Raw genomic sequence first — 24,659 nt, forward strand, 5'->3', positions numbered from 1 at the left:
AACATAAACTCTTCTTTGATATTTCCTTTGTTTTATTATTTTTTCCAGCAAAATATTTGAAACACAAAAAAAAAGGCTTAATACACTTTGCCGCTCAAAAAAACAAATACTCTAATTCTGGTGTTCGCTTTCAGAGGAGGCCACAGCCAGAAACCATGAATTGTAAAAACAACTTACTCTTTATTTCATTTTAAACTGGAAGTTGTGAATAAATCAAATAAAGAATGGACTACACAGGGAAAACTGATCATCTATAAAAGATAATTCCACCAATAAGTTGATTTGGCCATTGCTCTTTGCAGAGTTGGCTGTTCTCAGTTTGTTTATCTCTTGAATGGTTCTATAGTTTGCTCCCAGTACTCTCTTGGTCTCTAGGATTATGAAGGGGAAAATAAGCTAGGGTTTCATGAGATGCTATCTGCAGAGTAGGAAGCCATTTGGTTTATCCTGCCTGTGCCAGTTCTCTGCTAAAACATTTCAAAAACTAATCCTTCAAGCCTTCTCCACATACGCTTGCATCTTTCACTGTTTCAGGTATTTACCCAATTTTCTCATAAAAGGTGCAATGGTGTCTGCCTCAACTGGTTTTTGTGCCAAAGCATTTCATGCTCCAACAATTCTTTACCAAAATAAATTTCTTCTAACTTCTCACCCCCTTCTCATGGTCTTTGTGACATTTTTTGTCCTTGCTCCAGATCCAGTAATTTATTTTCACACCCCCACCCCCACCACTGGAAAATGCATATGTTCGGTGAGGAACAGGATGAGGATTGAACTTGGCTCTGATGTTCCCCACTCCCTGCTTTGATCAAATTGTTTCCAACACTCTAAGTTTACATGTGAAGCATGGCAACACAAGTATCAAGTGATGTCCAGGACCCAGCATGAGTTAGGAGAGGAAGAAGAAAACACTTTTTAGAAAAGATTAGTGCAGGGAAATCAGCTGAGAGTGCACACTCAACAGCAAAGCTGACACCTGGACAAATACAGGGGCAGGCCTTCCATTTATCAATATTTGCTTGGTCAACATCCATTCCCTCCTGGTGTGACTACAGTGTGTACTCTGCAGGATGCACTGCACCATGGCTTCTTTGGCAGTCCATCCAAACTTGCAACTTCTAGAAATACAAGGGCAACAGGTGCATGGAAACATGGTGCATGGAAACATGATGCATGGAAACATGGTGCATGGAAGTTCCGTTCCTTCAGCGTCACTGAGCCAAAATCCAAAACTCCATAAATTACAGCACTGTGCAAATACCTATCTTCACCATACTGACCACAGTGACTAAAGAAGAAGGCTCATCACCACTCCCTTCTCAAGGGAAACTAGAGATGGCTTAGAGTCAGCTGTGGCTCAGCTGGTAGCACTCTTGCCTGAGTCAGAAGATTGTGGGTTCAAGTCCCACTCCTGGACTAGAGCAACACAATCTAGGCTGACAATCCACTGCAGTATGACATGCTGTCTTTCAGATGAGATGTTAAACTGAGGCCCTGTCTGTCCTCTCAGGAAGATATAAAGGATTCAATGGCACTATTTCGAAGAAGAGCAGGGGGTTGTCAATACTTAGCCCTCAAGCAACATCACAAAAAAAATGCTACATAAATGCATGTCTCTTTTTCTTTTTATGGTTGCCCTATTAATTAATAAATGCCAGCCCATGAGTAATGCCCATTTTCCAAGAACGAATAAAATAAAACCTGCCCAGAGGTCTATTTTGAGAGTTGATCAACCTTTGTATGAGGAAATCTGTGAACATCAGCCCTCAACTTGCCTTTCACCAGCTAGTTGTCCTAATTTGTCAGTTTGTCGATCTACCTTTCCTAAACAGTTTACTATCTTAAATATCTTGGTGTTTCCTGCTCTCAGCTGTCGCCTTGAAAGGCTCCTTATAACTTAGTTTTCTTTATACCAGGATCTGCCTTATGGGTCTTCTCTGCATCATCTCCACGGCTTTAACGTCTCTCTGTGTCTGCACGACCAAGATAATTAAGAAAAGATCATGGATAGGAACCCAACAGGATATTTTCCCCTCTCTTGTTCAGGAGTGTCCCAAATCATTGCAGTGCCTCCATTACTGAGGTCAGCTAACTCAGCACCAACCAAGAATTGAACCTGATGCCTTGTAGGTTTATACAGCTCAAAGTCATGTTATGGTATGTTCGCCATCAATGTTATCTTTAATCTGCAACCTGAAAGATCCCGTGCAGGCCACACAGTCGGCTTCTTTAAGTTACTGCATGTGCATGACCACATAAAAAAATTAAAAGGCCCACACAATTAAAATGAATCAGCTGTGCAAAACCAAAAAAAGTTAGAGAATACAATGTTAACCTTGTACAAAGCATAGCATCACAACAACTTGCATTTAAATAGCATTTCTGACATAGTATAACATCCGAAGATGCTTCACGGGACCATTAGTCAAAATTTGACACCAAGCAATATAAGGAAATATTAGATCTGATGACCAAAAGCTTGGTCAAAGAGGTAGATTTTAAGGAGCATCTTAAAGGAGGAGAGAGAGAGAGAGACGGAATGGGGAAAATTCTAGAGCTCAGGACCTAGGTAGCTGAAAGCTTGATTGCCTCTGGTGGAGTGAAGAAATTCAGGCATATGTAAGAGGCCAGAATTGGAGGAGTCCAGAGATCCTGGAGTTTTGTAGGGCTAGAAGAGGTTACAGGTGTAAGGTAGCCATGGCGGTAGGGAGATTTGAAAACCTAGGATGAACATTATAAAAATTAGGGCAAAAGTGCTTTACTACCAATTGCATGTTTGAATGCTGTGCTCATCCAGTTTGGGTGGCAGACCACATATCCTAATGCCAGCAGCTTGCACAAAACTGACATCCCAGGGCCAGCATGCAAGAGAGATAACAAGCAGGAGAACATGGAGAGGGAGAGAAAACTGTGCTCTACGCTTTTCCACATCTATTTCACTCCTGTCAGACTCGGATCACAATGGAGGCGGCCCGCAGCTGTTTACCTCTTTCCCGGCTGCTCCTTTCTCACAATTGCCACAGGCCTTGCCTCTCTTGCCTGTATCCATATCTGATCACTCCCTGTGTGCACTCCATTCTAAGCCACACAAACACAGGATATTCCTGCCAGACAGGCCACCTCTGTCAGCCGGGCCCTCCACTAAAATCGGGGGAAGTTATTAAAGCGACAGGCTGGGAGGCAGAACAATGAGCAGACTAAGTTTAGCTGTGAAACCTGGTCACTTGCTCCCTCTTTATAAAAAGCTCCTCCGTGTTATTTATTGGAGCTGGGAAAAAACATATATATATGCTGCCTGTTAAAATGAAAGAGGCCATTGAAAGTGGCAGCTGAAATCAGGCGGTCTCATTGAAAGATGATCATTTCCTCAGTGTACGAAAACAGAAAGCAAATGGCACACAAATAGGACTAGACTTAAAGCTGTAGACTCCTCACTTTGGTTGCATTGCCCAGACTTTCCTACATATACAAGAGCTCAAAATCTAAACAAGTTAAAAGAAAATTAAAATTCTCCAAACAATTCCACAGGTGGGAAATTACAGTTCTACAAGGAGAGACTTGGGAGTCTCAGAATATTTTCAATGGGGCAGAGATTTAGCAGGGGGTTTTAAAGGGTTTTGCATAGGGAAAGACTATTTCATCTGCTTAGGGAGTCAGTGATAAGAGATCATCAATTAAAAATGGCCACTGAGAGAGTGTGAAGTTAGAAGAAATCACTTCATGCAGCCAGTTGCCGGAGCATGGAATGGCTTGCCACAGGGAGTCATTGAGGTAAAGATCAATTAAATCTTTTAAGTGAAAAATAGATATACATTGCAAGCAAAGGAAAATAAAGGGCCCTGGGTAGAGAGTAAGGCATATTTATGGCCTCCTCCTCCATTGAAAGTGTTTTTCAATGCTACATTCCTAATGCAGATACTGAAATTGCTATTGGAGAATTCCTTTGAATTTTAGTAAGGTGATGCTTAAGGAGCTCACTGTTTCTTGCTGAGTTACTGTTTAGGAAGAGTAAGGGAATGTGATGACTCCCTCTGGTATCCCACCTGAATGTCCATGCTTCCTGATGTAAACATGGACAGTGAGTATTAGAAGGCTATTTGTCAGTAGCTGACATCACAGTTAAGCTCTCACCCAATGTTATCCATAACATACATTTTCCATCTAGATCACCATTGGGAGCAGGAACTTGGGTTACTTTTCTGTTCCCTGTCTCACAGATGCTGAGTAGTGTTGAGATGAGGCAACTCATCATAATCTGCAATAATCAATTGCAATGTTATGCTGGGTATTTTCATAAAAATCTAACATACTTTAAGAAATCTAAGCTTTCACCAGGGAAAGCCTGTTGAATGATTTTGCCATTATGAAACATACCGATGAACATGAAATGTAATGCCAAGGGAAATGCAAAGTGTTGTGGCCATGGAACAATACATTTTCATACCTGTTTCTGACTTAAAGTTAACAAAAGAAATATTTTTTTCCATACAGAACCTCTCTAATTATTGTAACTACACTGATCCACTCCAGAAAATGTGACTGTGCCAATGAAAATTGGAGCTTTAGCTAAATTTCTCAACTAAAAACATAGATGATGTCTCAACATACCTGAGGGTGGAATAGAAGTGGGTTTGGGCGCAGGTACTTTTCCTTCAGTGAGTTCAGGGGATCCATCATTTTCCTTTTCTCCACCCTGCTGGACCGAGAAGTAAAGAGTTAAATCAGCGCCCAGCATTTCCCAAACCAAAATCCTACCTCTCACACTCAGGACCACTTTGGAACAATGTTGTCTTAAGGAAAGATGCACACTTACGCTGTGTAATGCAGGTGGTTCCAGCTGAAAGAGAAAAGCAAAGGTTGGGATGAAATCCTGGCTGTGGACTCTTCGGGTGTAACTTGTAGGGAAGAGGGCTGTCTCCCTCCCCCTTTTTCCTTACAGCTTTCACCTGAAGGAGGTCAACCAACTTAACCTTTTGGCCTATTACTCATTCCCATGGGTTGCAAGTGCTCGCAATCACCATGTGAACACAGAGCATGCCATGTTTTGGGCAGGGAGCCTATACTTTTTAGATTATTAGTTCCTGGGATGTGGGGAAACTAGAAGGGCCATGTCTGCTGCCCATCCCTATTTGCCATGAGGTCATCAAGAGTCAAGACCATTACATGAGATGGGGTCATGTAGGCTGGACCCGGTAATGAACCAGTTGGCTTCATTTAACAACACTCAACTTCTGTGGTCTTTATTATCTACTATCAGCTCGCACCTGACCAGATTTATTTAATTCAGTTTCATAACTAGCCAGGGTGAGATTCAAACTCATGACCTCTAGGATCCTGGTACACTACTGCAGCCACCACACTATCCTACCCACTTCTTCCACAATAGCATCAGAAAAGAATGCAAGGAGAGGGTTCCTGTAGAGCACTACAATTCTTTATAGGCTTACAGAGGAAAGGATATCCTAACTTTCCCTCTCCATTATGATCCCTTCCACTGAGGGCACTGGCACAGATTTGTTTACATCTCTTTCCATAGCCCTCTAGTACATGCCCAGATTGTCATTTTTCATATTTGTAGCCTGATGTTGTGCAGAAGATTGGGTAACTTGACAATGGATGACACAGTCAAGAGTGACCAAACACTTACTTCCCATTATGGATGACTGCATAGTGCTCAGGAGCTGGAACTCTGGTTGATTTCTTTCCCCTCCCTGTCGCAGGCATGTTGATGTTGATTTCAGTGACCCAGCTCTCAGCCCTGATTGAGATCAACTAACTCGGCACAGACCAGGGATTGAATTAGAAGCTTTTGTGGCTGTGTGGCTCAGCAGAGGAAAGAATTATTAACTAATTGAAATATTCAACTGTTCCACTTAAACTTGGAGGAGTAGACCCCTACATTGTTCTCCTGTTCAATTATTGGGATATTTTGGATGTCATCTAACTTATAACTGCTTCCAGAAGTGAAATCAGTTTTATCGTAATTCAGTAATAATGTTTTCCAGTCCAACAATTATATCAACTCAGTTAATCAATCTATTGTTCACGTGCCTCAAATACCCTGCTTTAAACAGATTTGCTGCACAAGTTGGCAAGGCATAGGATCCAGTCCTGGTGCCTGTGTAAACTCAATTATTTTTTTCTTTTCTTCAACAAGCTATGTTTCACTAAATGATCATGGTCGTACATTTCTGTTACCCAGAATGATCTCATGAGAATGGATGCTGGGAATCCTTCTTTTATTCAAATGGTGTGAACATTGAGTGTTGGCAGGTTATTGGTTGTTGAAGGGCAATCAGAGCCTGATGTAGAGACATGTACACATACTGACTATGCACACACATAGACTGCACAAATACACACAAAACACAGACAAAAATACACATAGCCATAGACTAACTAATATCCACATACACCAGGATGTCTTGTGGTGCAGTGGGTAACATCCCTACCTCTGAGCCAGGAGCTCTGGATTTGAGTCCCACCCTAGGACTTAATGTCCACGAAAGGTGCGCTTGTGGCATGGCCAAGCAGGTTGATTGTCAACCTGTAAATCCTTCCAATACAGCTATGGTAGGTAGTAAGAGCAGGAAAGTTTCCTGGTCAGCTCGAACCATCTGGTAGCTGCAGTACAATAGCTTCTCCCCATGTTAAAAGACTCCATGTGCAAGCTCATGCCACAGGCTTCATGGCAAGCACCCTCCTTAATATGAGGGACTGCTAGAGAGATACACATACATACACACACTAACACGCAAGTATACACATACACTATCACGCACAAAAATACATACACAAACACATGCACATACTAACATGCATGCACAAACACATAGAAACACATGCATGCAAATACACACATATACATGTTTCTTTTAGCCATCCAAATCTCTCATTCCTTGCTCTTGAAGCTCCCCTAACATCTTTGATTCCATTATCTCCCTTGGTTGATTATCTTTTTCACACTTTGTTAAAAAATTAAAAACATCATTTCTCACTGAGTTAATATTTTGACCTCTAGTCCTGATGGTCTAAGTAATCTGGAAGTAATATTTTGAGTTCATCATTTGCCATTTATTACTTTATTTACTTCACTTTGTTCCCTTTTAACCTTCTTCTTTCTCCAATCTTTTCTCTTGGCTCATTTACACTAATGAAGAAGATCAGAGACTCTATGAACAATTGCTCTTTGATGCACCTAATTAAGGAAAGTACAACTTCATAACTCAATGTCCCCAGTTTTGAACAGCCATGATGCAGTGCCAAAGGTATGATTCAGTGAAGAAGCAAACAACATTTGTAGTGTGCTGTTTGTGTATTATTAGTCACTGATCTAACACAACGTCCCATTTGACATTAAACTGAAAGAATAAAGCTGGATATTTCATTCCTGCCCTTCAAAGTCTAAGACTGTTGAATTTGCCTACAATCAGGTGGCTCTGCTTTTGTATTATTTGTGGCACTGCTTGTAGTAAGTTGAAGGATGCGGACGGTTACAAGGACAGGAACATTATGCCTTGTAATGTACAATGCCGTAATCTACTGTGATCTGTACCTGTGCCCTTTTAAGGCCACAAGGCCACGGTGCATTGGTCCTGAGGTCAAGTGACTATTTCTTTTGAGATTATAAACTGGTAGTCAGATACTGGACCTGATCTGGAGATCAGAAAAATGCATCATGAAATGTCTGGATTTCTCTTTTTGTTTAGAAGACAGTTTCTAATCTGTAACAAAGTCTGCTGTCTGGAGTGCACACATTTTCTAAATATCTTATTTATTCTCTGTAACACCTTCCCTATCACTTTGTTGACAACCCCTATTGTGAAAAAAAGCATATTCTCTGACTCCACACAGACACAAGCACACACACAAATGTGTAATGGGTAACTATGTTTGTAAATATAAAGTATGCATTCTGCATGATTGGAAGTCAGTAAATTTGTTACCATGCAGAATGACAAAGACTTGATGGATCTTGGGTTTTTTGTTGGTGTGTTTTGCAAAGAAGAAGACCATTCACTCCCCTCAGAAAATGATCCTATCCTTGCACAGTGTCTGATCATGAACCAAATGTGATGCTTCACACAGGCCTGAGCTGTATCATGCAAAGATCCTGAGCTGTATCATGCAATTTATGCAGCACCTGACATCCAAGCAAGAAATCATGACTTTGCACATACATTTTGAAATTTCTCTCCGGTTTTCTCCCTCCCTTCTTGTTCTGAAGGCACGTGTGTGACTCAGGTGCAGCTCCTGCAGGCAGGGGAGGACCCTCCAATATTTTGCTCAAGTGACTGTTCCTAACACTGAGCCTTTGCAGTGAGTGGAAACAGGCTATCTAACTGATGATGCTGTCCTCCTTGCCACCCTACAAACATATACACATCCCGGCTCAGCTCATACCTCAGCAGGAGGTCCTGGAGAGCGGTAGAGAGTGTTTTTTTTGTGGAGGGGGCAGTGAACAACAGGTGAACTCTATCCCAGCTTCAGAAGAGGAAGGGAGAAAACTGAAGGCTGCAATATGCCTTAAAAAATGTAGAACTAAAGAAAAATCTGTACAAACATTTCATGAAATATTCAAGATGACACAATGCTGATGTCTTCTGAAGGAACGGTTAATGTTTACTGTAGGATCTACGAATACCTGTAGATGGGATCCATGAAAAAAGGTGACGGCTTTGCATAATGAAAGGGTTGCTGGTGCGACATCTTCGGCAGCTCATCATCAATCATCACCTTGCGGTCACCAAACACGTGGTTCTTCCTGGGCTCTCCTGGGCCATTCTGACTGACCCTGCTGCGGCTGCTTATGCTCAGGTCCAGTGGCTGCTCCTCTCCAGAAAGCGTAGATGCCATGAGCTTGGATGTTTGGAGGGGCTTTGCTTCTTTCCTTTTCGTGGTGAGGTCGAAGGGTGACTCAGAGCCTGCGCTCCCACTTTTTGGATGCTCCCTGGGTGACTTTGGCTCATTTTTCACTAACATATTGGGATTGAGGTTCCGGTCCGTGAAAGGGTATATGGAATGTGGGATGTTTGGGAGAAGCTGGAATGGAAACATTGCATGGTATGGAAGTGACCCCAGTTTCTTCTCTTGCATTCCCATGAACCCAGTGCCAAAGTACTTCTCCGCGATTGAAGCAATCGCTTTAATGGAATCATTAGCAGCATTTGTCGGAAGGTTCTGCTCATCTGGAGGAGGAAAGAATGAATGTTGGGAAGGAAGATATGTTCGCTCATTAATTTCATTGGTAGAATTTGTGGAGACTGAAGTGACTTTGTTGGTTGCTTTGGCCGTTAGATTGGTCTTTTCCTTCTTTTTATCGCGATCACTTTCCACATCACTGTCTAAATCAGACCCAGTGCCTGTGGTTGTGTCTAGATCAGTCCCACTTGTTGTGTTAATGTCTTCAAAGTCGCTACCTTCTGATAAGTCACTGTTTTTTACTTTGCTTTTCTCGGTGTAGCAATTTTCAGATCGATTGTTAGATTTTTCTTCTAAAGAACCAACCCTGTCATTGAAGGTCGACAGCAGGGAAGATGCTTGTGACACAGAAGGAGTCCCCATTGGGCCTTGGACAGTTCCATCAATATCATGATTTAAGCAGCCTTTCAACAATGCATTGCTTGGTAATAGAGGGGGCCTGGGATACAAGGAATGGGGGAAAATACCGGGGAAACCTGGAGCAAGAGATGGAAATGTGGCTGTCGGTGAGAAGGGCAATCCCGTTGGGTGCGGGCGTGAAGGAAAGTAATCATTGAACCCCAGGGAAGTATGGTTAAGGGTGGATGCAGGTTTTGATTTGTCCAGCATGGCACTGGGAGTGAGTGGCAGGCCTTGAGGGAACATAGAACTGGGATTGTAATGATTCTTGCCTTCGCAGAATCTGCGGTGCTTGTTCAATGAGGAAGTTGTGCTGAACATCTGGCCACAGTCTTTGCACTTTATTTGTGTCCGGCAATCAGCATGCATCCGTTTATGTCGACAAAGGTTGGAGAACTGGGTGTACGATTTGTGACAGACCTCACCTGGAATTGAATACAAAGGAGATGTAGCATAAATGCTTTTTACACTATCCCAGCAACATGAGCCATATGAGCATACAAAAAGGCTTGGGGATTGCCTCTGTTGTGATATTAACTGCCACCTATCCAAACACAAGTCTGGGTAGGTTTTTAGACAGATTACACCCTTAACTAGTTCTGATAATTGCTGTTGAACTCCTCAAAGGAAATGCCCACCATAATTGGAGATAAGCTGAAAGGTCACTCATCATTACTTCAACTTCAACTGAGCAAAGAACACCAGTGCTGGTCTTAATTTTGATTTTTAATAGTGCATTTTAATTCATGTACTCATGCAGGAACATGAACATTTGTAAAGTGATTAGAAGAAAATGAAATATCATACTTATTGCACTGTTCTCAATAAAAGGGAAAAGGAAAGATGGAACGCACAGCAATGTCCTGGGCATGGTTAGGTAACACAATAAAACTCAACTGGATCACCCCAAAGGAAAGTAAGAGGTAAACGGTAAGACTCAGCTAACTGAAAAGAATCTCCACCATAATAGTATTGACAGATCCCAGGACAACTTCACAGAGCAAAGAACAAAACTAATAGCATCCTAATATGCTTGACATGTTGCTTTATAGATTTACATTCACATCACCTTTCAGTTACCAAGTGTAAAATGAATTCTATTGGATTTTATTTCTCCTGTGTGCTATGTATAAAGCATTGGCCAATATGTTCATGTAAATTTCTGCCTGCTCTATTTTATTCAACTCTATAATGGAGATTGGAGGGAAGGGAGTGCTTTTCATGTGTACCTGCCTCTCCCTGGTATCAAATGCATAAAATAGGGCACAAAGGAATCCAACAAGCTAAAATAGTGATTAAATGCAATCTTTCTGTAACCAGACAAACAAAAATATAAAGGGAAGAGCAGGGCAGTTTCACATTCCCAAATCAATTGTTGGATTTTGTTTGGTGAGGGCAATTAAAAAATGGCCAGCTTCCATAATAAGGAAACACAAAAAGGGATACGACCAGGGCTTAAAAATGAAGTAAGCAGGGAGATACTTAGTGGTAACACTGGTTATGGGTGACAATACACTCCTGCGCTTCAACAGCTATACAAAAAAAGGTTTCTTACCATCACTCTGTGTCCATGCTTGTCCCTGCCTCCTATCTGTCAATATCATACAGATAAATACAATTACAATATAATCAAACCAATTCTAAATCCTCTCATACTAACTTACACTAAGCACTGTCACAGTGAGATACAGCAGGCTGTTAGCACTTGCAGCAATAGGGACACAGTGCATTGTATGTACTTTGGAATCTACTCCCTCCCCAATCAATTACCACTACCATTGTCCATCAGTCAAGAGACTGTACCACTCCAGGCTGTGGATTCTTGTGAGTTTGGTATCGATGGAGATAATGAACTGACTGAGTACAGGATATTCCTCTGCATGGTGGTGGGACTGCTTGCAGTTTGACTTTTCTCCCTCCTTCTCACCCCTCCTTTCCTAAGATAGTGATCTCAATCCTGTGAAACACAGCCATTAGAGTGCTGCCAAGTTCAGTCAATAATTGAATTTGAGATTTAAACTACTGTACTTTTAATGGGAAATCAAAGTTCCACTGCTAGAGCTACCAAGCCACAATATTTAAAAACAGCAACAAGTTCTTATCTAATGTGAAGAGATGCTTGTGTGAATTTGCATTCCCAGTGTGGAGTGTTACTAACTGAAGAAAAATAGTAAGAAGTGTACATGGAAATTCTTATGAATGGTTCCAAGCCAGGATCAACAATTTGTAAAATGACTCCTTAAATGTATAAAGGGTTGGTTTTCATAATCTACTTCTTCCATTTTTCTTTAGTTTAGGATATTCCAGAATTCTAATCCAATTTTAACACTATCAATTCCAATTTCTCCCTGATTATGTGGATATTTCAATGATTTTCTTTAATGATGGCCAACCATGATTTGCTATTGTATACTGGGCATCTGCACCACGTTTCTCGCATGCCTCACCAAGATTGACTAGTTTTATTTGAACTGATCACTAATCTCATTGTTATGCATAACCTGGAATGTCACTTGTCACAGAAGCAATTCAAAGTTCGAGAAGAATGGGGTAAGAGGTTAAATCTATAGAGTGCCGAAACAAAATGTGGTCATCATGTATTCAATATATTATTAAAAATTTTACATTTGTATGCACTTCCTGTCTACTTGACTTACTTTGGTCACACTTTTTGTGTCAGCATTTTTCCCCATTATAAATTTGTAAGTCCACTTTTGTAACATAAACTCTGACACTCTGATTGCACAATCTGGCTACCAGCTTCCCACAAATATCTCAGAATGTTTTGTGAAAATTTTTTCATTCACTACTTTTTCCCTTTGGAACTAAAATTTCTACTACTGTCAGTTGTCTGTGTTTGTTTAAAATGCACACATAGTTTGTCTGTTTAAAAAGTATGTTCGATGCCAATTATACATGATTAAAGATTTTCAATTTTGCCTACTAGCTTTCCTTCAAATAAATTTGAAAAAAAAATTGAGCAGAAGCTGCTAGAAGTTCAACAAAAATATTCTTAGTACTCAGAGTGAACAGTACTGATACATCTTGTGAAATTAGATACACTGCTTTTGTCGTGACTGTACAAACCAAATGTAGTTCATAGTCACAGCTCTGTACAAAAGTATCAAGTCCGAGGTCAGGCTTTTGGGGAAGGTTGAGGCCTTCAAGAAAAAGCTTTTATGTTGGCATTAGAGACACAAAAGACCATTCACCAGATAATTTTAATTGTATACTTGTAAAACAATCTTCCGAATTTTTAATTTTGTTTAAAATTTTATTCTGGACAATATTGAGGGGAAGAAATGGAGTCTGTAAAAATGTTTCAGGAAGCATTTAGAACTACTTGTGAGATTATAGAATCAGGGTAACGAGCTTACATCAGAAAAAAAGGGAAAAGAATTGACACAAAAATATGAGAACTAGAAGTCAAGTTGTGCAGATAAGAAGTACATGCATTTGTTAAGAATTTTAATAACACAGAATGAACTCAATAAATATATAAAACTCAATGAAATAGATATAGCTTGATGAATGGACATTGAGATGGATTCCCCAATGACACTTGTATATCTCAGGATCAAACACCCGCTTTACCCACAAGTTGACTCCCACTATTGTTTGCACAAGACAGCATGCACTAGAAGTCAAGATCCTCATCTCATGATCCACTTCTAGTCAGTGAGGAGTGAAAATAACCTCATGTAGTAGTGCAAAATGGGCAACATTCTCCTTGATGTCCTTGTCCATTGACTTCAGTTAGATGTAGCAAAAAACAGACTACCAATGCCTTATTGCTCATTTTGCTTTACTGCAGAAAATGATTTTCACCCCTAATATGTCCTTTATTATATGCCGAATGCTGAAAAGATCACAAACCTAAACTATACACTTACAGCTTTACTATTTTCTTATTGATAATATTCACTGGACAATACCATAGATTTGTGAGGAGCTCAATAAACTTTCTAGCTATGTCACCGAATTCATTCATAGACAGCAGGGTTAGCAAAAGTAACAACAAAACCAAAAGTATCTCACATCTTTGAAAGGCATACTTCTAATAAAGGAACTGACACTTTTTGGAGCTTAAAAGTTTTCATTTGGCAACTCAGGATGAATAGATGTTTTACGGCTGGAACTAGTGCAATCCCTCACACATGCACACTCACCCCAAACACAATTACCAATGGTTCTGTTCAAAACTATAGCTTAATGACAGTGCCTTCACCTTCCAGATGCCTTTCAAAGTGTCAGATCCATTTTTGACATTCCCACTTGGCTTAATTAAACACAAGACGGTGAAGCCAACGCAGATGAGTGACCTCTCAGCTTATCAATAGTTATTAAAGTGACTTATTAAAACTTTAGGCCCATTAGGCCTCATCCTTCTAATTATTTGTCATGAATCATATCAACATGATCAAATAAAATAATATGACTAATAGCACTATAGTATCTGGGGAACACATTTTACAAACAAGACAGAAAAGAGCATTTATTTGCAGTGTGTTTCGTGTTTAATAATGTTCCTGAAATTCAATGACAATTTGTAGGCTGCAGTGTTCTGCAAATCCTTCACACTGTGTCAAATATTTAACATGCAGCTGGGTCATCAAATATCACTGTAAAGGTCAAGCATGCTGAGCTTGGAGGGTGGTGAAGGAACATTTTAGAGTCGAAGCAGATGCCACATAATTCTTTACCCGACTTATGGCATTCTGATCTGGGGATGTTCAACGATCGCCAAAATTATTAAATGTCTCATCTCTCCAATGCTAACAATGCTCACTTGGCTGAGTGTAATGTTAACCCTACCTGGAAGCAGATCATATATCTGCCCTCTTGGCTGCAATAGTGTCAGCCAGGCAGACAGGGAACAAGCTAAAGTTACAGAAAAAAGAAGAGAACCACCCCAAAAGAAAAAAAAAATCCCATACATATATATTCTGTCCAATTTAACCTTACTTGATTTAAAATGCTAAAAATGAAATGGAACAGTTATTTTCCATGAAAATGAAATATGCTTAAGTATAAGATTTCAAATTGAAACATCTGTAAGGGGGCCCATGAGGTCATCTGATCTCTGCCCTCACATCACCAGACTGCTAAATTTCTCTGTACTTGTTAGTATGTGGTAACATAAAGATAGTTTCTGCAATGAGAGCAAAGTTTTCTTTGAGTAGCTGACATTTTCTTTTCAAAAAAGGGCAGGGCATCTTTGGGAGTGTGCTGATATATGTAAGGGGTCCAGAGGAAAAAAGGATTTTTTGGCATAGTGTCAATATTGGCAGGGTGCCAACAATATAGAGTGCATCGATATTTCAAACCTTCATGTTAAAGATTAGTTTATATAGAAAAATGCTAAACTTTTAGGTATCTGTACGTACATATGGCTATGCCACTCAGAAAGAAAGAAAATATATTTTAAAAAAGAGCAAAGACACACTGTGAACAAGAGCATTATGATGCAACTGACCTTTGCTATGATACTGTATTAATGAACTGACTAAGCTTTCTGAAGTAAAAAGGGTGCAACCCAAATTAATCCATAGTTATTAAGGAACTATTAAGGCATTTATAGTCAATAGCATCTATCAGGATGGACCAGACGTCATATTTTGCTAGATCAGGCAATCTGATTTTCCAATTCATCTGGCAGCTACTGGTCTTACACCAGCCTATAAAGTGGCAAGCAGCTCTGCTGGTCACGCACCTGTATCTTAGGTGGGCACAGCTGGTCATGTTTTATAATATTAGTTGCCTAGCAAGGAACAGATTACATAATAGACAGTTGATCCAGCAGTTCTAGTGGCAATGAGAAAAATCTTTAACTAAATTGAAATGTCAATCTCAGCCAAGTTTGTAAAATTCACCAGCCAATGGTGGGTTTTGATGGCTTTGAGGCCATTGTACTTCACAGTAGTGAGGACCAGCGCCAACAGCTCTACCCAGATAAGCCCATCAACTATTTGTTATCCCCAAGTGAACATGATGGAGGATTAGATGGTTTTTACCATCTACCACTGTGGGTGAAGGAGAAGGTGGTGCACCAGTTGAAATTGTGACACTAAACATCAGGCCAAAGGCAGAACCAAGAATAAATATAAAGTCTAGAGAAAAAGGAAGAGTTCCAATTGACTGCTGCATTTCAACTACTGCAGAAATAGTCAACATTCTTCTTTATTCCCTACTTGACTTTGAACATGGGATGAAACACAGTTTCGCCAACACACCAAGCTGTGTGTGGGTGAAACGAAAAGTGACAACTTCAATATATTCAGTTCAATTCTGCAGAGCAGCTCTGGATCCCAAAGGTCAGTCTCCCAGGAGGGTGTGACTAATACAAATACACATATCACAGTTCGCAAATTCTTCATAAAGCATTCAGTCTGTCCCTATGTTTCAGCCTATCACTGCAAATTATCACTTTGAGCACTGAAATTAATCAGCAACTTATCAATGACCCGATGAGTAACAAGTTGGCACTGCTGAAAATATGTGGCAAAATCTTATGAAAACTTTTTCACAAAATCTTATCTCCGAGCACTAATGGGTTCGAGATGGCAGGCAAGCCAGTTATCAAAAAACGCATTCAATTTCCAATTTGTAACGGCTAATGCAGAAATCTGAGGAGATATGAGTACGTAAGGTCAACTCTCTGTAAATAAGGTGATTGGTGTAATGACTGTCTGGCATTAGTCAGAAGTATTTCTGCAGATCAAAGTTCTGTTAGTCCACATTGGGCAGCCATTTTGGTTTCCAAAATGGAACTTAACCACTTAAATTTCAAAGAACGACTTTGTCCAGTCAACATGGCAGTATGTAAAAGAATGGTAGTTATAAATTTGAGTTGGCTGTGGTAAATAAAGACGTGGTAAGCGCAAAAGTGAGGAATCTGGCCTAACTGTATGGCTCATAGGTGAAGGAAGGTCACCAGGTGAAGATGTCCAATTTCAGTGAAACCCCAACATGAGTCTACCCCTTTTTAAGGGAGAAATGAGAGGGGGAAAGGAACTGAGGGGGCGGTGGTTGAAAAATATTTTACAGGCAGGATGCACACCATTGGATTATTTTGAAACTGTCCAAATAGAAAAGAGCACCCAGATAAAACATTTTGGTGATGAAAGGAAGCAGGATCAATAACCAGGGGGCATAGATTTAAAGTAAGGGGCAGGAGGTTTAGAGGGGATGTGAGGAAGAATTTTTTCACCCAGAGGGTGGTGGGAATTTGGAACACACTGCCTGAAAGGGTGGTTGAGGCAGAAACCCTCATAACATTTAAGTATTGGATGTGCACTTGTGATGCCATGGCATACAAGGCTATGGGCCTAATGCTGGAAAATGGGATTAGAATAACTAGGTACTTGTTTGACCGGTGCAGATTCGAGGGGCCGAAGGGCCTTTTTCTGTGCTGTAGACCTCTGACTCTATTTTTTGCAAGTTAGCTGAACTCAAAATCTGAACAGATTTAAAGAGGCAACAAGGGGGAAAGGCAGCATGCAAGGGGATCTCTGAAACAGCAGGGTTAATGAGAAAATATGGACCCAGCATGACTGTTAACAGAGAAAAAAAATGACCTTTAAGAAGGAGAGAGCTGACAGGACTGCATTGTGTACTTGGACTTAGTCAATCATAAGACTGGGAAAAGTGATTAGACGTCAGAAAACACAGGACACCTGCAAGCACACATGAAGATAAGATAGACATGATAACTCACAGGTGAAAGGCTTAATGCTGCTGTGTATGTGCTTGTGTTGTTTTAGTCCAGACGAGGTGGCAAAGGTTTTTCCACAGTCGGGGCAAGCGTGTGCCCGGGCTCCCACATGCTGAGACCTGATGTGTCGCTGCAGATTGCTTGGATCGGTGAAAACCTGATGTATAGGAAGGAGAAAAAGCAATAAAAAAGGAAGACATTGTAAACTTGCACAAATGCCTGTTCAAGCGGACTGCCCTGGTCATGTATCAGCGATTTCTTTTAAATAATCATTATTGCAGTAGAACCTCAATATTGGAGGGGGAAAATATGCAGGAGTATGGGGAAAAAAACAAGGAAATAGGACTAATTGGATAGTTTTTTCAACAAGCAGACACAGGCAAGATGGGATGAATGGCCTCCTGTGTTGCATGATTCTATCACACTTCCATTTTCTCAATTAATTGCACAATGGTTTGCAAGAATCAGGATCTCATTTTGCTTAAACTAACTATAATGTAATTGAATAATTTACAGGGATACATCACAGGCTTTGGACCCTTGATCCAGTAGAATAGGTGGCTGTCCTGTATCTACCCCACTGTCTGGTAAAATTTACTACCTATGCAACTCTGGTATATAGATCTGTGCTAAAAGCAAAATACTGCGGATGCTGGAAATTTAGAACAAAAACAAAAATATATGGAAAAACTCAGCAGGTCTGACAGCATCTGTGGAGAGGAATACAGTTAACGTTTCGAGTCTGAATGACTCGAAACATGTTCTGATGAAAAGTCATTCGGCCTCGAAGCGTTAACTGTATTCCTCTCCGCAGATGCTGTCAGACCTGCCGAGTTTTTCCAGGTATTTTTGTTTTTGTTGTATATAGATCTGTGCCTGCTAGACCAGCAGAAGTCAGGCTACCAGCAATTTTTCCAGAATGTCTCATTTTAAAAAAGAGAATGGAACAAAGCATCTTAAATCTTTACATGCCGGGAATTTTATTACATAATCTAAATAGGCCAATCAAAGCTGGAATCTGGACTCCTGAGTATCGATGAGATTGAGGTTGTCCATTATGGAGGCTTCACTGCCAATGATTGGTGCTTCATTTCCCTTATAATCAGGCAGTAATTAAACACTTAATTATCACAATTGGCTTCTGTTAGTGAAGGTGCATTGCAAAGCTAAGGTTTGAAGCACAAAGGACAATTCCATTGTGAAATAATCTATAAATTACACAGAATGTATACTCAATCTCAGAACAATAACAATTCACAGTTATATAGAACTTTTAACAAATCCTTCATGAAATGTCCCAAGGTGCTTAACAAGAGCGTTATCAATAAAAACTTTTTTGACACTGAGTCACAGAGGAGATATTTGGAAAGATGACCAAAAGTTCAGTCAAAGAGGGTTGTTTTAAGGAGCAATTTGAAGGAGGAGTGAGAGGCAGAAAGGTTTAGGCTGGGAATTCCAGAGCACAGCATCTGAAAGCACGGTTGGCAATGGTGAAGTGATTAAAATTAGGGATGTGCAGGAGGCTGGAATTAGTGGAGTGCAGAGGTTTGTAGGGTTGGACACCAAGACTGCAAATGGTCTGACTGAGCTTCAGACAGTTGCCAAGAATGGAAATAGTAATTATAGAATGGAATTTGTGGAAGGGGCCAGAGCCAATGGCTTTCGTCTCCTATTTAGTTAGAGGAAATATCTGTTCTTCTAATTTTGGATGTTGGACACAACAAGGGTGACAAAGCAGAAATATTGGAGGGGTCAAGAGGGGTGGTGGGGATAGAGTTGACTTGCCAGCATATAAATGCAGAATCTGATATTGTGTTTTAAGATGATATCACTGAGGACAGTATGTAAATAAGAAACAGAAGAGGGTGAAAGATAGATTCTTGGAGGACTGCAGAGGTAATGGTGTGGAAGTGGGAAGAAAAGCCACTTCAGGTGATTCTCTGGCTATGATTTGATAGTTTAAGAATGGAACCAGGCAAGGTTTACATAAGCCAGTGCAGCACTGAACCTTCAGCAACCACACAGCCACAAATAAAATTAATTGAAAAATATTGTAAAAATTAATATATTGCCTACAAAATTGTTTATGGTTGTTGATGAAAATAAGATGGTGACTGAATTGGGAGACTTCAGATACTCACTCCCCAAAGTCACTTAGTGGAGAGAGCCTGTAACTACATTTGCAATGGTTGACACAGTAACATCGAATGTATAATATTGATAGTAATTTACAATGGGAAATGTTGACAGGAAAGGGTGACCAAAAATTGTGGCAACACGAAGTGGTGTATGTGGACAGAAAGTGCATGCCCTATGTAATTTCAATATATGACTAGACAATGAATTTGTGTATGTAAAAGTTATGCCTCAAGCATCCCTATAGCTTTGAAAAGTTTCTCTATTTTATAAATATACAATTCTTGTCTTTAATATGCATTTGACCTGGAAAGCTATTTGTTTCTGTGGACTAATCGCCAACAATGTATCACAAAGCGAAAAGGAAATAGAATTCAGGGGTAAGAATTAGAGCACCATAATGTTGATTTGGGCTAAAAAACAGTACAAGCCAATTTCAGTTTACCTTGAAATAGTATAGGAGCTCTGCTGTTGCTGAACCTCCACAATAACCAAGGGTTACAGCCTGTTGCTGCTTTTGTGTTCGAATAGTGAATTACACTTCAAAAGCAATTCATTTTCTGTGAAATGCTTGAGATGTCCTGATTTTGTGAAAGGTGCTGTAGAAATGCAAGTCCTGGTCTGTCTTTCTTTGTGTGTGAAGCAAGTAGCACTGCATTGGGATACTTCACTGAGCAGTGCAAGGTTAAACGACATTTGAACTCGTGACTGTGAGCAGTCCCACCTGAGGTAACAAAGAGCTTCTTTTCCCTCCCTTTTACTCAACAGAAAGATGACACAATCTCACACTCTGCTCACATCACCACCTGATAAGAATACACTTTTATTTGAGTCAGTAGAAACTCAAACAGCAGAATGAAAGTGCTTTGCTTTTTTAAATTCCAAGACTGGTTTTCGATCTTTTGTTTGCCCTTCTATTCTTTCCTTTCTCATTCACCTTGGCAGCACACCATTCACCACCTTCCAACCCCACCTGACACACAGGGATTTTTAACCTGCTATCTAAGTTTAATTGTTTAGTAGCTATATATTTGAATTGTGGTCAAGGCTGCACAGGGTAAAATGGGGATTGAAATCAACCCCATTAATTTGAAATTGGATGACATCAGCACAGGTTTCACTTATGGTCCTGATACAAAAGAGTGCCAGGTAATGTTGCAGTTTGAAAATTGCTACGTCATGATTTTACACAGCGACCCAGTCAGCCCTGCTATAGGCACCAGCCACAATGCCATAGTTGGTTCTGATGCAGACGCAGCCTATAATAGCACAGTCTATTCAATTTCTCTTACTGCCAGCACCAATACAGGCATGGGCCGCAATATCACAGTTAGTCCCATTGCAGATACCTGCAATAAATCAGTTGCTTTCTGGACATTTTGCAACACTTTGTCCTGTTACATCTCCTTATCCAGTGGTACCAGTTATGGTGTAAATGAATTTCACCAGAATTTTATTGCACATTTTTCCAAAGTTAAGAGTGATGTGGTACAACTGAAGCCTAGTTGATTGAAAAGCCTAAGCAGAGAGACGAGTCAAATTCTGTCCATTAAACAAATCTCATCAGTGTGCTTTTCAATACACTTGCTGGAAAAATAAGGGGTCACTTTCTAAATAATCCAAACCCCAATTAACCAGTACCTTATTGAGCTGAACCCCATTAGTCAGAATTCCTGCAAACCAGCTTCCTTTGTACCATTTTAACTCACAGTGTCTATGCAAGAACTAATAACAATATAAACAATGAGACAATGAAAGATTTGGCTCTTCTTACCTTCAACCTTACCTTATCACAATTTTCACATTCAAAGCGTTTGCCGCTATCATGTGACATTTGATGGCGAATCAGATTGGATTTCCAGTTGAAGGCCTTCGGACATTGATCACACTTATATTCACGTTCCTCACTGTGAATTATCATGTGTTGCTCCAAGCTGCACCAACAGGAGAGAGGGGACAAAGAACCCTTACCTTATTACCATGTGTCCATATGATGTAGGGCAATTTTTATATATCCTTAAAAAACAAAATACACTTCAGCTCTCCTGCTATCCCAAAGGGTAATTGCACCACCCTTTGGGGTGCCGGAGATCCCTAAGTTCAATTCTTAGTCTTTGTTGCGTTTGTTGCTTTCAGCTAGGGTGGTAGTTAGAGTACTACAGTTAGTCCCAGTGCCCCAGAATATAAATACTCCAGCGTGCCAGCTGGAAAGTGTATGTGTGTGTGTGGCTGCTGGAATAAGCATAGGATTGGGCCCTCATGGTTGACTAGCCCACTGATGCTTTCTGTTTGGGGCTCACACAACAAGAGCCACCACCTGCAATGAAGATACCATGAGAGAGTTGTGATTCCATACACAGTTGAGTATCCCACTGATACTTACTCTTTTGGGGGCTTATACATGAGTTGGGGAAAAAAATAGTGGGAATAAAACTATGTAAGCCAGAGTCTAACACTAGAAGAAAAAAATCATGAAGTGCACAGAACAAAAGAGCAGGTTTTAACGGTTAGGATCAAATATTTACCAAATAAGGAGGGGTTTTACTGACCCAGCACTAAGATAAGCAGTTAACAGACCAGGATTTCCAATCTGAGAGCCATCCATTTGCGAGTGAGCTGCAAGCTGCATTTACGAACGGCAAAATCATTCACTTCAATAATATATTCTCATTATTACCTACTTTAGCTAAACAGGCTTCCAGGAAATGACTGTAAGGACATTGTAGCTTCTACAAACATTACCCATTTACAAATGACTTCCCTCCCTTTTCCCCACCCCAAGTCCACTTGAAAGAGAATGAGAAACAAAGCTTTATCTTGCTAAATTACTGGAAGTTGCAACAGCAAGGGACTAAATCTTTCCAAATTAATCCCAACAGCACAGTTAAACCATAGTTAACACACGTTTAGTCGAACACAACCCAATTAGTGAATGAATAATTGTATTTAAATTATACTAAGTGATAAGAACTTAGTGTACATCACAAATCTGAAAATACTACATTGCACAAGGCTATTTTAAAGTGCAAATATAAGGACAGAGGACAGAAATTATGATTAGTTCTGTTGTCACCAGAATGAGAAATTTAGGATTAAGATCTGCACTAAAATAGCATAGAGAGGAATTGGGCACAAGAGCTTTAAATAGATACACAAGAGCAGGATTGTGGTGGCAAGAACCCCTGAATCCTTTAGGAAGCATTTGGATACTCTCAATGAGGAGATGGCAAAGTCTACATGGGTGAGCTACAAATGGCCCAGCTCATCCATATCCATAGCAACATCTCACAGCAACATCACACATGTTGCACCTGTAAATCATCTCTAAACAAGGGAGTAATGTACAAGCTTACCTCCTTCACTATGGCCACTACTGTTTAAAAAAAATGTGCAGCACATTAGATTCCTTAAACAGCAATATCATATTCTATGTGAAAAAAGAAATAAAATTGGAATGGCATGAAAATGGTTCAAAAGAGAAATTATGAATATTGCCAATCTGAAGCCAGAAAAGAATTGCTGCCCTAAATTCACCTGTCCTTCACCGGAGCCGCTGTGCTGATCCAGAACTTTCAATATTTTCCACAGATACAGCTGTGATTTGTGAGCAGTGTCAGCATACTGTAGTGAGCATCCATAGGTAACATCGTCAGTGACACCAGCAGCAAAGTGGTTAAACTGTCATCTTCTCCGGCCCCTGTCTTTGGCCCTAGCCCGCAGACATGCGTACCTGTACTCATTGGGAAATATCCTATCGCAGTCCTTGCACTCGTGGAGCTGCTCGTCACTTAGCTGGCTCTGCTTGAATTCCTCGTTGATGGTAGTGAAGATGGCGTTAACATTGTTGCAGGCATATGCTTGGTGCCGCCGCAGCGCCACTTTTGAGCGGAATAGCTCGTCGCAGTCTCCACATCGGTACCTCTGCTCCTCTGCGGAGGCCAGCGGTTGAAGGAAACCCACACACGTATGAGAAGAAAAATAAAAAAAAAAGTTGAAGAGCTTAAGAGAGAGCCGGTTAAAATCACGCAGAAAACTTCGGGCTGAATGCTGCGAGGGCCTGTACTGTATAATCATAAATTATTGCAGTGCAAGTTCAAACAAATTAAAGAAAGGGAGCAGCTATTATTGAGTTTACGAGGCAGCATCCTGATCCCTGTGCCAAGTCAAACAATCCACTAGATGCTGTAAATTTTCCAACATAACAACTGGTGTGAAGGGGTCAGGTCTGCCCGGGCTCTGCCCCCACACCTCTCACTTCAACAGGAGTCAACCCAGACACTCTTGCTGACACCCCCACCCAATTCTCCCCAAGCTTGCCCTCAGTGTCTCTGTGTATCTCCGCTCTCATCAACAGTATGTGGGACAAAAGAGGAATGCAAGACAAATAATAAATCGGGCCCTCATGGATTTCAAAAAAATAATAAAGAGCCAAAGAGAGCAGAGTTATGTGCCCTCTGCATACTAATCCACGAGGCCAGCTCCTCTGGAGACAGGACACTGAGCAGCTCGTAGAAACTTCATTCACAGGTTGAACAAGGTCAAGTTTTACTCTTACTGTGTTACACCATAGGCTCTGCTCCTGCCGGAGTTCTTATACCTCCTGGTCCAGAAGGTGCTGACTGCTGTCTCTGTCAGAGGTTTGCTACACACCCCCTGAGAGCCTCAGGCACAAGGCTTCACAGATGAGTGGGTGACATTGCAGCCAAGGTCAAGATAAGGTCAAGGCCATCCCTGGCCCAATATTCAGCTGCATGCACTTTCTAAGTGGGTTCATTGAATAGCTCTTGGGTGCAGGAATTCCTCTCTGATTTCCCCCCTTCTCCCTAACTCAGAGGCGCTGAGGCCTCTCACTTGCCCTGGTTAAGATTTACTAACTCAGCACAGACAAAATTGGGACAAAGGACCTCCCTCGTTCCTGTGACTCAGTAACACACCAGGAGGTGCATTTACCTATTGAAACAGTGGGGTTAAACTCCTCTCTAAATAAAAAAGAACTCTGAAACTTGCTAATGCTCAGCTAAATATAAAGCACAACTTTTAGAAAATCAGGCACCCAACCCCAAATGATAAGGAAATTGGCTAATGCAATTCTCTAAATTACAACAATGAGTTTACTTCAAAAAGTACTTCATTAGCTGTAAAGTGCTTTGGGATGACTTGAGGTTGTGAAAGGCACTGTACAAATACAAGTTCTTTCTTTCTTCTTTCC

General features: G+C 40.6%; 1 protein-coding gene across 1 annotated transcript in view; it reads right to left on the reverse strand.

Moving 5' to 3' along the window:
- prdm16 (PR domain containing 16) overlaps positions 1 to 24,659 on the reverse strand; it is a 537,585-nt gene that overhangs the window by 52,594 nt on the left and 460,332 nt on the right. The window contains exons 6-10 of the mRNA XM_041206996.1: positions 23,181 to 23,379; positions 21,237 to 21,384; positions 17,318 to 17,471; positions 8,645 to 10,025; positions 4,609 to 4,696 (exon numbers count right to left, since the gene is read on the reverse strand). Of these exons, the coding sequence (XP_041062930.1) occupies positions 4,609 to 4,696; positions 8,645 to 10,025; positions 17,318 to 17,471; positions 21,237 to 21,384; positions 23,181 to 23,379 (1,970 nt within the window). The remainder of the gene's footprint in view (positions 1 to 4,608; positions 4,697 to 8,644; positions 10,026 to 17,317; positions 17,472 to 21,236; positions 21,385 to 23,180; positions 23,380 to 24,659) is intronic.

The sequence above is a fragment of the Carcharodon carcharias genome, chromosome 15 (assembly GCF_017639515.1).
Source record: "Carcharodon carcharias isolate sCarCar2 chromosome 15, sCarCar2.pri, whole genome shotgun sequence".
NCBI lineage: Eukaryota > Metazoa > Chordata > Chondrichthyes > Lamniformes > Lamnidae > Carcharodon > Carcharodon carcharias.